This window comes from Ipomoea nil, unplaced genomic scaffold, assembly GCF_001879475.1.
Source record: "Ipomoea nil cultivar Tokyo-kokei standard unplaced genomic scaffold, Asagao_1.1 scaffold2759, whole genome shotgun sequence".
Taxonomy (NCBI): domain Eukaryota; kingdom Viridiplantae; phylum Streptophyta; class Magnoliopsida; order Solanales; family Convolvulaceae; genus Ipomoea; species Ipomoea nil.
The window spans coordinates 352,314-366,378 of NW_017619187.1; the positions used below are offsets into that span (position 1 = coordinate 352,314).

A 14,065-nucleotide genomic window follows, 5' to 3' on the forward strand; every position below is an offset into this window, starting at 1 on the left:
GAGTTTGAGAATTCATGGAGTCTTCAAGTGTTTTTTTGGTTGGACGAATTAGATTAAAAATAGTGTGCATCATTAGCTCCCTTTAGCTTAGCCCTCTCCCGGATATAAGTGAAAGAGATAGATCGATAATATGATTTTGCCAATTCTATATCACTTCTTCTAGTATATTTTCATCATTTTATTTGTGCAAGTAATGCATACTCATTCTTCTGGCGTTGTTAATGTTTGCAACTCATACAAGAAAGTCAACACCTTTAAATCTAATATAATTATGAAACTGAAACAACAATCACCCAAAAATAACATTAATATCGTTGAAATATTTTAGATCTAAATATGTTATTTTTTTAAACTAGCACTAGTAACCCAATTACACATGAGACACTACTAACAAAAAAATAAGTTGACAAACCAAGAAGATTAACACAATAACAAACATATCTAAAAGCGAATTAACAAAACTTAGAGTAATTCAAACCAAAAATTGTATCTAACCTAATACCATGGGTGAAAAAATCGCTAGGTGCCGATTAATCGGCGTATAGGTGCTCACGTATTTTTTATTATTTTTAATTTTTTTTTAATTTTTTTTTATTTTTCAAAATTTTGTAAGACTTGATAGTACAAACTATTTAATAAATATTAAATATTAACCTAAAAAAATATATATGGTTTTAACGATTTAGAGTTATTTCGCTCAAAACAACGTTGTTTTGAGTAAAATAGTCCATTTAAAATAAAAAAAAAACAAAAAAATGGAGCAATAACTAATCGACAGACTAGACAAACTAGTTGGTGGCTAGACGCCTAGGTGCCCTATACCATCAATTATGGTGATACGCTAGGCGGCCTGTCGGTGCCTAGGTACAATTTTTGCAACACTGCTTATTATCATACCAATTACAATCAGTATTTAGATAATTATTTTTTAAAAAAGTGCAAACATTAATTTTAATGCCAAATATAATGAACTTCTCCTATATACTATTGCATTGATATACTTTGAATTACTTATTTAAATACAAAATTGGACATTAAATCAGTCACACTATTATTTTTTTTTTTTTTGGGTGTGGTCATGGTTTTCACCGTCAAACTCAATGACTAATCCATCGCTGAATTATAGGCACTTCTATTTTTATTTGAGTGTAATCATGATTTTCATGAGACAACTGACCTATAGATTTAAGGCTGCTCTATACCCAAAACCAAAGATTAAACTCTTAACCTTTGATTAAGATGAATGAGTCACTTTCCCTCAATCACACCCCATATTATCGCGGTATGCACTTGTAAAAAGTAAAAACTAGTATATGGATATGAGGTGCTTAAACGTTAAAAACGATTAGGATCTGAACCGGGTAATTAACCGGTCTATCTGAAAGCATTATCAACCCGGTTCTTCTTTCGACCCTCCCCTTTTCCAGTTTTCCCTCTAGACTGGAAGAGAAAGCCATTCGTATCTCGAACCAAATTTAGGGTTTCAAGTTCAACTCAAGTCCGTTCAAATCACATCCAATGGCTTCTCCTAACCATCTCGATGATGTAAGTTATCTCTCTCTATTTGAACTTCATCTCTTCTACTTCTCTCTGTACTTCCTGTCCTTAATTTTTTTAAACTAGCAGGACGATGATTTTGGCGGTGATTTCACTGGATCCCGGCGTTCAGGTTTATTATTTTATTTTATTTTTTATTTTTATTTTCTTCATTTAATGTATGCATACGCTGTATTCGTTAATGAGAAGAATCTGGTGATAGGGACTAAGAGAAGCTTTGGAGAGCTTGATGATGATGAAGAGGATCTTTTTGGCTCCAAGAAGGTTTTTTTTCCCCCCTATATTTTGTCATTTACCTTTTTTAGCAGTGCTAAATATTATGCATTTCTGCTGTATTGTGTGCATATAATCCCTTTATATTGTGCTTTATCTGGATTATTGATGTAAGCATCAATGATGCCTCAAAAGTTATTTGGAGGTACTGATTTTATAATTCCTGGTGATTATTACCAGGTGATTTTCACTGGGAACTTTTTAACTGTTTGGTTGTGGTTGTACAATTGGCAGTTCATGATTCCAGCAGTCTGAAGTGCCAGTGTCATCTGTATGAACTGGGGCAAGTGGGTAGGGGTTTAAGGACCATGGGGGTTGTAGGTTTAGCAAGAAACAGTATAAAATCCTTAAGAGGTTTAGAAATTGTGTAGTGTGTTTATAATGGATTTCTATACCCAAGTGCTGGTTATCTTGCTTGCACTTGCCCAGTGTTGCAAAAATCGCGTCTAGACGCCGGCCGGCCACCTAGCGTATCACCATAATTGGTGGTTTAGGCGGCCGCCTAGTCAGCCAATCAACTATTGTTCCTGTTTTTTTAATGGGTTATTTCACTCAAAACGATGTCGTTTTGAATGAAATAACCCTAAATTGTTCAAACTCTAGATGTTTTTAGGTTGATATTTAATATTTTAGTATTAACTATTAAAGTATTAAATAGTTTATAATTTATCAAGTCTTAAAAAATTTAAAAATTTAAACAAATTTTTTAAAAATATAAAAATAAAAAAAATAATGGGCGTCTAGGCTCCCCCCGGGCGCTGCCTAGCGATTTTTTCAACCATGCACTTGCCTACTTTCTAATGTGCCATATTATTGAATTTAGTTAATTGCATTTTGATCTTTCCTGATATCTGGAGGAAGATGCAATAATAAATCAGTTAAACTTCCTTTCAAAAAAAAACCAGTTAAACTTGCTCAGCTTTTAAATCGTGTATATAATTCTTCAATAGGGCTTGGTTTAAACTCAATTTTATGCTTATGAGTGTTTTCATGTTTGTCTCTATGCTCCATTATTCTTGTCATTTATCATTGGTTTGTTAAAGACAAGGATAGGTACCAAAGACCCAATGCTGACATTTTTGTTCAAAATGAAGTATGAAGTAATAGCAGTAGCAACTATAGAATAATGTACTGAGTATTGTTTTCATTCATCAATAGACTTGCTAATTAATATTGATTCATAATTGGTATTGCTTTGGCATTCCAAACATAACCAAGAGTAAGAAATATTCAATAAGTTCAAAATATATTATTTCTATGCTAAAGTTGACTTAAATTCACATTATATTTTGAAACTCTCAGAAAAAGTTACTTAGGTAAAAGTGATATTGTAATATTTGGCTCTATGCCAAGAAGTTGTATTAGGATATACTTAATCCTATTAGGAGACTGATGAAAAATTCTCAAGATGTCAAGAAAAAGCAAATAATTGAATCCCAAGATAGGTCTTGCAGATGGCATTAGAAAAAGGGATCATTCTTTGGTCTCTTAGAGCTATAATGCATTAATGCATATGTATGCAGCATCACTTTTCATAAAAGAAAAAAATTATGAAGGCATGAAGCACAATTTCTGGTGTTTGAAAAGGAGGAAAACCATACTCCTTTAGTCCTTTACTGCTATAATTGACATAGACAAATGTTCAATCAATTTTGTTTTTGCCTCAGTGATAGATGATAGAACGGATGTACAAGCACACATATTACATAAAAGACTACATGAGACTGTTTGCTACACATATGCCTAGAAAATGCATTTGAACATAGTCTCCATGATTGATGGTAGCTGTGATGTGATGGCAGTGTGGAAGTAGAAGAAAGGACCATATTAGAAATGACTTCATCCTAAAGGCTATTAATAATAAGGCATATAAAGCATCAATAAAATGGTTTACACCTATCAAGTGTAAAGTTATGGATGCTTTTATTTGAAGGAATGATAACTTGGTAGGAATAGGAAATAGAAGGTGGGAAGGCTAAGAAAGCTACTTATAAAAAATGCTAAGATCCCAATATATGTTTGAAAAAGTGGCGGATTAGATTAAAATGAAAGGTGTGATGAGTAGAAGACTATGTCGCTAGGAGCTATGGCTGTAAATAATTAAATATGTGTATGTCATACCAAGCTGGTGATGTGGGTGTTTGAGCTCAATTTAATGAATATACACATGTTGCTGTGCTTGACTTAGTGAGTGTTCAAGCTTGAAATCCAGCTATAAAATTCACTTCTGAGGTGTTTGACTAGTTAAGTCTATTGTTTGCCCAAACTCAAGTTTAGGGAATCCTAGAGGTATTAGGAGTTCCAGTTTAAAGCTCGAGCTTTGACTACCTTGAGTTTGAGGAGAGTGTTACAATAGTTTGTGGATTGCTAAAATGAATAGGAATTTTTGTTTTTGCAAATTCTCCTACTGTTATGCGTCTTATGAATTATATTTCTAATACTTTTATATGCAGTTTAAGTTTTATTTTACTAAGGGAACAAAACTGATATGTTTTTTTGAACAAGTATCACCTTTTCACAAATTCTGTAGTTTTCTTTTATTATGTTTTACAATTGCTGACATAATGAAAGATGGTGGCACAATTGATGCTGCTATAAGCTGTCCATTTCCCTAATATGCTTCACATCAAACTTTCATGCCTTGGCATCCTTTTCTTATCACTTTGTCCAAACTTTCACACTCTTACTAGCCCTATTTTTTAGTGCTTGGAAGGGTGCAGCTTGAATTTTGAATTTACTTATGCAATAATTGATGTATTTCCTTCATTAAAAATTTAGGGAAACATAAAAGTGGAAGAAACTGCTCCTGGTGCTGCAACGGGGACTATTTTGTCTCTTCGTGAGAGGTATTACTAGTGTCTTAATATGCATTTAGTAACTTTTGATTATTTTTTTTTTTTGAAACAAGTAACTTTTGAATTGAAACCACTAATATTTATAATTTTTGTCCTTGACTTTTGCAGTCTTAAGGACTGTAAAGAAACCCTTGCAACATGTCAGGTGTGCACTATTGGAGATATTGTTGAATTTACATTTTTAATCCATATCAGATCTATGGTTGCTTAATATGTACTAATCTTTATTGTCTATCTGACGAGTGTTTGCTAATGGGCTCTATTATCAATCCAACTTCTAGTATTAGCCAATGACTTTGAATCTGCTATTTCTAGCTTATTTTGAAAAATCTTCTGCTAGGTTGATAACTTGATATTTTTCACCAGCGATTCCAAGTTGAACTTTGACTGCATTTGAAAAGCTCTCATAAAGTTAAGCTTATGGTTTGAAGTCTTCCCGGGATGTTTACTTGTCACTCCTTTGTTTTTGTTTTTGTTTTTTTTTTTTTTTTGTTTTTTTTTTTTTTTGTTTTTGTTTTTTGTTTTTTGTTTTTTTTTTTGTTTTTTGTTTTTTGTTTTTTTCTCCAGTAATCCTCAAATACTTGGTCAAATGATGTTCAAAGTTCTTTAAAAAACTGCATTGCATTATTATAATTGTGAACCTAGAAGAGTTGAAGACTTCCATCATTTAATTGTCCTCTTGTATTATCTTAGCAATGTATTATGAAATGGCTAGAACTTTATTGGTGACCATTTCTGTTTCCTTCTACATTTCAAATGTTAATGGGCTTCTGATGTATGTTGTAGTCAGAACTTGAAGCTGCAAAGTCTGAAATACTGAAGTGGCATTCTTCATTTCAGAAGGAATCTTTCATGCCTTCTGGAACAACCCCTGGTTTGTGTATATTTTAAAATGTTCTCTAATGTCTTATTTTTGTGTAAACTTGTTTTTTTTTTTTTTTTTTTTTTTTTTCTAGTTTTTTAATTGTCATGAATTGGCATATATCCATTGATTGCTGGAATAGCTAGATCTGGTATCCATATTAGCAGGTTTTTATGTGTGTGGATTAGGTTTCCTTTAAATAGTTAATAGTTTCAAATTATTCATTTGACTTGTTTCCTTACAGAACCAAAAATTGTGATAAACTATCTTCAAAACCTAAGGTCATCCGAGGAGTTGTTACGGGAACAGGTTTTGTTTTGATCATAAGTTATTTTCATTCCTTAGTACTTTTTGTTCTTGTAGTTTTACCATACTAATTTTCCTTCATTTGTTTTTATTTCCATGGCTTTACCATCAGCTGGAGAAAGCTAAGAAAAAAGAAGCTGCCTTTATAGTAAATATTGCAAAACGAGATCAAGAGATAGCTGAGTTGAAGGTAAGAAATGTTCTGTACCCTTGTATATTATGATACACAAGGGAGGTATTTGGTTTGACTATGGATATCAAAATTGAAAGGGTATCAAATACCTAGATAGTACTATGACTTTTACTGTTTTACACTTTTACATGTTTGGTTTATGGAAACAGACACGAATGGAGTGCCAATATTATGTGTGTGTGTGTGTGTGTGTATGTATGTATGTGTGTATATGTATATAATGACATTTTGGAGAATTGGAAAACTGGATAATTGAAGTAAATGCAGCCTTAATGTTTCTGAAGATGTGCCCCATTGATTAAAATCTAAAATAGATGTTAGCTTAGGATGGGGGGCATTATTTCTTCTAGCCATTGTGAGGGTTTTGTCCATATTATAGCGGGAAGAAAATTTCTGGGTGTTCATATTGAGAAAAGACCAACTGGCTATCTGTAGGTTGTGCCTTGCTCCCAGCAAGCCAACTTCTTGGAAGCACTAAGTAAGCAAAAGAAATGACCTTTTGGGGAGGGTTTTTCGCGCTGTATTATTATGTTTTATGTGCTTACTTGTTGAGTAAATTTCATGATTTAAATGCTATTGGTCTTCTTTGTAGTCTAACCCTTTCTCTCTTTTTTCTTCTTTTTTTGTCATGATTATCCTAGTCTGCAGTTCGTGACCTAAGAGCTCAACTTAAACCACCATCCATGCAGGTATGCACTTTATTTATCCAATACATAGATTTATTAGGAGTATGTTTTATAAAGAAAGGAACACAACAAATACATCTTGAAATGTTCAGTTTGTTTATTCTTTTCCTTCCTGAAGTAGTAACCTTGGAGCAGTATTTTTTCTTAAATCTTTCTTCCATTGCTTGTATTCTATCTATTCTTTAGTAAAATATTGGATGTTATGGCTTCCTTTTATTGGTAAAGTAAAAATTCTATAAAGAAAGTAAAAAACTGCAATGCATAGGACAAGAAATTTTCTGAAAAGCAACAGATTTGAAAGGAAAGGGAAGAGAAGACTCAAATTGCTTAAATCCTTCCAATTTATGTAAAAGGTTTGCAATCCATGATAAGCTTTTACTGCTTTGTACACCGTTTCACAAAAAAAAAAGGTTCCAACCAAATAGACCACTGCTTTTCCCAGAATCTGCTTTATTATTGTCAAATCTCTAGAATTTACTACTAACTACCCTTCTATTGAACATGATGAAATATGTCTTTCTCACTCTCTATAAACAACCTTCTCTATAAATTGATGATCGATCTCATGCATGATGCAAAATGCAACACTTAAGTCTCATTGTGAGGGTATGCACATAAGGACATTACATTTCCGTGGAGTGTTCTTTTGGCTTTCATTGAAATTGAATCTAGTCCCCCCCTTCACGTTCTATAGTTCTCTTTTGTGGCTCCTCTGTTTGTAGCTCACTATTTTGTATCTATCTATGTACCTAATTCCTTTTTCCTTTTATTTTGGTTTCACTTTCTCTTACATTCCTTTTTGTTCTCTTTTCTGACTCTCAATTTGAAGTTCTCTTTCTTTGTTATAATTGGCAGGCAAGGAAACTATTGTTAGATCCAGCTATTCATGAAGAGTTCACACGCCTGAAGGTTCATTCTCTATGTTCATTGTATTATTACTGGTCAAGAATGTAGAATGTGTCACTTTACCATTCCTGTTGTGCACATATGGTTTTTCCATTTTTATGCATCCTAAATATTCCTCAATACTCCTTTTTGTCATTGTAGTGGATCAGTGTGGATGACTTGTGAGTATTTCTGTCGATTCGTATGCATTTCAAAATTGATTGTACTAGCTTAATTGGTGTGGGTATTAAGTGAGCATTAAAAGATCCATGAATTCATACCCTTCTCTGTGGGTGGATACTGGATAGAAAAGCCTACATAGAGTTTGCTGATATGTTGTTTATAGATTTTTTGAGGCCTGTATACCCCAATGAGCCTCTTCATAGCTTTATAAGGGTCGACACCCCTTGGTTTTTCTATTAATTAAACTTTCATTTGCCTATTACAATAAGTAGAAGTTGAGTTGGAGATATACAATTTTTAGTTGAAAAGATAGAGGGCAGTTTTATTTATTATTATTATTATTATTATTATTATTATTATTATTTTTGGAGATAATAAGTAGAGAATTGGTTTTGGAAAGTCTAAAAGTGGGTTCCATGTGATTCCTCAGTGTTCTGTAATTTTACTATTTTAGTGGATATTAAAAAATAAAGAGCATCTCTCTTTCCTGGAAAAGAGTGGACATATATTTCAGGACAGCCTGAACTGAGGACCTTGACATAATAATGTTTCCTTTTTTTTTTTTTTTTTTTCTGGAATGTACAATGGATATTTTTATGCTTTGGTAATTCGGTAGGAAAAGCAGATTCCCCTCAACCACTGTCCAGGGGGTGATCTGGAAATTACCACTAGTGTAGGTCAAGTAAGATAAATGAAAAATGAGAAACTCAAACATTCCAGGCCTAAATTCTAGAGTTCTTTTCTTACCTTATTTGTAAAAAATACACATTATTGCCCTATTCCCTCCACTATGGAAGTATCATATCTTTATTTTGTGTTTTCCTATTCCTCAGGTGGGAAGGTAAAAGGAGGAACAGGTAGCTAGCTCAATAGATAGTTTTTCCATTGTGATTTTTGATATATGTGGTTGTATAGCCCCTCAGCAGTACCTTTCTACCTGTTTTATTTTATTTTAATTTACTGAAAAAGCCTTTGATTTTGGGTTTAGCCTGTGATTAGTTTGATACGTGAGGAAAAATTGACATATACCGAGATGTATCTGATCATCTGTCAGGCACATGTTTATGGGATCCCGAACTGGGATCTAAAGTAATTCTAAATTGATCTTATAACTTGTGTAACTGTCTCTCCATTTGTTTTTATATTGTCTTTATTTTGTATTTTTTTTTTCAAATGAATGAACTGAGGAATAACATTTCTTTATTCTGTTCTAGAAAGTTTTATTGTTGACATGTCTCTTGATACTCTTTATTGTTTTTTCTGATGATTTTGTTATAGATTAGTAATGTCTCTTGCTACTGCAGAATTTGGTAGAAGAGAAGGATAAAAAGGTCAAGGAGTTGCAAGATAATATTGCTGCTGTCAATTTTACCCCGCAAAGCAAGATGGGGAAGATGTTAATGGCCAAATGCAGGACTCTACAGGAGGAAAATGAGGAGATTGGTAATCAAGCTAATGAGGGGAAGGTATTTACAATTATTTGTATAAATTCTGCCTTTTTCCTACTAGAAGAATGAATTATTATTTGTTCTAAAATTAATAGCCTTGCATTTTTCAACATATATACTGATTAAAAATGGATTTTAAAAAGAACAACTTTTGTTTTTTGCTTAAAATTGTAGACACCTCCGTTTTTTTGGAAATTGTAGATACATGTTTTGTTGTTGATACTTATTTCATTGCCTTCATTTGCAGATGCATGAATTGGCAATGAAACTAGCTTTGCAGAAATCACAGAATGCAGAACTCAAAGGTCACTTTGAAGGTTTGTATTCTTCTATGGTTTTCTGACTAGTATGTAGAGTTGTAAGATATTTTATTTTATTTTTTATTTTTATTTTGCTGTATCTTTTGCACAGGTGAGTACTGCTTTATGGTCATGTTAGTTACATCTCTTGTTCTGCAACCTATTTCGGATGTTCTGCTGAGAAAAGCAGTTTACATCAATAATTTCATTGGTGTATGAATTGTAAGGGTGTAGAGAGCCATAGAAAGATGTTGCTAGAAATCTTTTTGATAGTGTGTGCAAGAATCAAATTCGCCATTTCTATTTATATGTTCCCTGAATGTCGTAGTTGTTAGCTTTCTAATTTGGATTTTGAATCCTACGATGTATGGTTTATTTGTTTGTCTTCTGTTATCGGTTGCAGGATTATGCAAACAAGTAGAGGGACTGACTAATGATGTTGAAATATCAAATGAAATGGTAATTCCCCCTCTTCAATTATGTATTATTTCTGTTTTTATGTAGAACTGTAGAAGCACTGGGCTAGGGGAACTTTTCATGCCTAACATAGTAGTAATGCCTCCTGCTTATACTTTATAGCAGTTATTTTACTTAGATGCATTTTTTTTAATATTTTATTTTTTATTGTGATGTGCCAATAAAATATTATCCTGTTCTATGATGAATTTGAAGTTGGTCTTATGAATGAATGTGCAGTTGTTATACCATGGACCAGGGTCCACCTTGCAAGGTGGACTCAGGTCCAAAATACACAATTTACATACTGAATGTTCACAATTTACCTTTTACAAAATTGTGAACATTCAGTATGTAAATTGTGAACATTCAATATGTAAATTGTGCATTTTGGACCCGGGTCCACAAAATAATTTGCCATGAACGTGTCAGAGTTTAGCTTTTAGTGGTTCACCTTGCAACGTGGACCATGATCCAAGTATAATTTGCCCATTTTTGGCAGTGACTTTAGCTTTTAGTAGTCACTTGGTGAGTTTATCAGACTGTTATACAGAGCAGTGACATATGATTTATGAATATAGTGTGTTTTAAAGGTTCGCTATACTGACATCATAGACTAATCCTTTCTCTTACAATCCACAAATTAGTGAAAGGACTTGAGTCATGCCATTATCTAGCTTGACGTGAAACACTGGATTTGTCTTCTGATTCATTTTCTTCCCTGATATTTCAAGAATGTGACCGAGTTCTGAAGCATTGCTACATAACGAATTTAGAGGATCTGAGTTACGAAAGAATGAATTTTGGAGCTTAATAACCAATCATCACCTTCAAATTTACAAACGCATTTAAATATGGTTGCAGGTGTTTATGTTGCAAGAGAAGCTGGAAGAGAAGGATATGGAAATTAGAAGGATAAATAAAGAGTTGGAGCAAAAAGGTGTCAAGGAAGAGCCACATGAGAAACCCATCATTACAGAGGAGAAGAATGAGCTCTCTTCTGATGATAAAATTGCCACCAATGAAGGAGGGTTAACTACTGAAGCACCATCGGAGGATTCATAGGCCGCCGGTTTTTGTATTAGGAATTATATTCAATTCTCCCCTCATTCTGTTTTGTACTATGTGAATTATTCCGTTTTTGCACAGATAGTTTCCTTAATTCTTAGTAAAAATTCTGATGTTTGGATCTTTCTTATAATTTTTTCTCCTTAAAATGCCATGATCAACATATGGTCCTAAGAAGCGATAACTTACAAAGGTTGTGGCCTGATTAGGGGTGTAAACGAGGCGAGCTGAGCTCGGGCATGGGTTGGCTCGAGCTCGAGCTCGAAAAATGATGCTCGAGCTCGGCTCGGTAATTTTTTGAGCCGCTCGAGCAGCTTGATTTTGACCTATTTGAATTCATATTTCAATTAATAATAAACATTGTTTTATCCATACATAAATAATAAAAACTTTAAAAAATTAAAAAGTCTAAACTTTAATGTTTAAAGACTCCAAACACTCAAAACAAGTGACACTCTACTTTAATTACAAGGCAATAGTAGTCATTGATCCCTACCATATATATAATATTTATCTATTTATTTAATTATGGCTAGTGAGCAGCTCGACGAGTCACGAGCCTAGAATATTTGAGCTTGAGCTCGACTTGTTTGATAAACGAACCGCTTGAGCTCGATTTTGACCGAGCTCGAGCCGAGCTTTGACCGAGCGGCTTCATTTACACCCCTAGGCCTGATTATGGACACTATGGAAAGTTATACCATGGATCAAGGTTCACCTTGCATTGTGGACTTTAGTCTAAATTAACATTCATATTATGTGTTTGCATTAATTTATTAATTTAATACAATTTTTTAATTGTAGACAATTTTTGGATCAGGCTCACAATATAAGGTGGATTAATCTCAATCCATAGTATAATTATAGAAAAAAATTTAAATTTTCTTATTCAACATTAATAAATTTACGGGGACATGTATTAGGTATTTCTAATTTCTTCTTATTTAATAGTATATACTATGAGAAATATGTTAAATGTTAGGCAACATAGAGAAAATTATACCGTGGAACATGGTCCAAAACAATGTTGTTTTGTTTAAATTAACACATTTTTTTTTTAAAAGTTTTTTCCTTTAGTTTGATCAACATTCACCTTTTCAGTAGGTCTATAATATATTAACAAGTATTAAAAGCTAAAAGTGTTTGAAATTTGAAAAGGAAAATGAACTTCAAGGCAAGTCTAAGGAGAAACCTAAAAATAACAAAAGCTCATTTGAAAATTTTAACTCTCCCCTTTATAGTTCTCGGATTTCTCTGTGTTATGAGGCCTTTTACGTGAGTAATGAACCTCGTAACAGCAGCTACATGATTCTGATGATGGCTATTACGTGAACTATTACTAGCGTAATGCTAGTCGTAATTACAAAATCAATTGATGATTATCTTTGCTATGAAACTCTCTACATACGTAAGTAGTATCTGATTTGTATATTCCACGGTCAAACATTACTTGCTATTCTTGTTAAAATGGTCATTGATTTGTGTTTAGTTATGATTCGATTGAGAAGTACTATAAAGTAGTTAGTATTATATGCATGGAGAATGATAAGCATGTGGTTTAAATTTTTAAAGGTAAGCACATACACATGGGGGAACATAAGTGACAAGGTACTTGAGCGCTTTAATTTCTTGACTAATGGTAAGTATATTTAAGTGGGTTACTGCATTGGATTGGAAATGTTAAGATTAATAACAACAATATTGTAAGAAATAAGATTGTATTATTGATGTGCCTGAGGAGAGCTTCCATGAGATTGAGTTACCTATAATGTTGGCTACATATCCACATAAAATGCAAGTTGCGGTATACATGGGATCATTGGCTATTGTTTTGGATGAAGCTAAGGAATTTCTATATGGACAATGACAGAGTATGGTAATGAGTTATGAACGAATAAATTTGTACTTATTGTTCCCTGATCGGGTGACCGAGGTGTGAATTTAAGAGAAATGATGAGATTTTAAGTATGAGGATAAATGTGGATTTCTACCATTTTAAGCCCATAGCAGAACGATACACCTTGTTCAGACAACATGTATTGATAGTTCGCCAATTCTGATTGTCGTTCTATGCAACTTCTTATTTAAAAACTTTAGTTTTTATTGATAAGGGTCTTGAGTTTTCTGATATTGCTACTATAGAAGAACTTATTTGCTACAATGTGTTCGATCTTTTGCAGTAGCAATATAAGAAAACGTAGGACCCTTATCAATAAAAGCTAAATTTTCCAAATAAGGAGTAGCATAGAGCCGCATCCAGAATTGGCAAATTGAGAATACAGGTTGTCTAAAAAAAAGTTGAATCTTTATGTTATGGAGTTATAATTGTACAAATCCTCATTTCTCCTCATACTTAAAATCTTACCATTCCTCTTAAATCCACAACACGACGACTTGGTCTGGGAACAATAAATACAAATTTGTTCGTTCCATGACTCTACACTACCATACTTTATCATTTTCCATATAGAAACTTTCATAACTTCATCCAAAACAATTGGCAATAATCCCATGTATGCTACGACATGCATTTTATGTGGATATATATGTAGCCAACGTTTAAGGTAATTCCATCCCATGGAAGCTCTACACATGCACATAAAATAAAAAATCGTATTTCTTGTAATACTGTTGTGATTAGTCTTAACCTTTCGAATCCAATGCATTGACCCACATAAATATACTTGATCATCAGTCAAGAAATTAATAAAAGTGTACAAGTGCCCATGTCACTTATGTTATCCCATGTGGGCATGCTTACCTTTAAAATCTCAACCACATGGTTAGCATTCTCCATGCATATAATACTAAAAACTTTAGTCCTTCTCAACCAAATCATAACAAAACCCAAACCAATTGTTATTGCACTCGCATGAATAGCAAGTAATGTTTGGTGGTGGAAGATGCATAGATTATATTTTTCCACGAGTGGATTCCAAACAATCACATTATCATAATAACTTCGAAGAATTTCAAGATGGCATAATTGGCCAT

General features: G+C 33.0%; 1 protein-coding gene across 2 annotated transcripts; it reads left to right on the forward strand.

The window, feature by feature from the left end:
* Positions 1-1,425: 1,425 nt before the first annotated feature.
* Positions 1,426-11,220, forward strand: LOC109156906 (FKBP12-interacting protein of 37 kDa). Of its 2 annotated transcripts, none has more exons than XM_019304799.1 (14): positions 1,426-1,545; positions 1,627-1,669; positions 1,760-1,821; positions 4,609-4,676; positions 4,794-4,830; positions 5,472-5,559; positions 5,792-5,856; positions 5,966-6,043; positions 6,688-6,735; positions 7,588-7,641; positions 9,105-9,266; positions 9,496-9,565; positions 9,951-10,006; positions 10,868-11,220. In XM_019304799.1, the coding sequence occupies exons 1-14, from the start codon at positions 1,519-1,521 to the stop codon at positions 11,066-11,068; spliced, it is 1,059 nt and encodes a 352-aa protein (XP_019160344.1). In that variant the 5' UTR covers positions 1,426-1,518; the 3' UTR covers positions 11,069-11,220. The 2 variants fall into 2 exon arrangements, with proteins under 2 accessions (XP_019160344.1, XP_019160343.1); XM_019304798.1 differs by having other exon boundaries at positions 1,436-1,545; positions 1,624-1,669.
* The last annotated feature ends 2,845 nt before the right edge of the window (positions 11,221-14,065 follow it).

Coding starts and splice junctions, on each gene's coding strand:
- LOC109156906 (XM_019304798.1), top strand. CDS start 1,519: ATGGCTTCTCCTAACCATCTCGATGAT. Junction 6,736..7,587: donor TTAAACCACCATCCATGCAG/GTATGCACTTTA, acceptor TATAATTGGCAG/GCAAGGAAACTATTGTTAGA. Junction 9,267..9,495: donor ATCAAGCTAATGAGGGGAAG/GTATTTACAATT, acceptor CTTCATTTGCAG/ATGCATGAATTGGCAATGAA.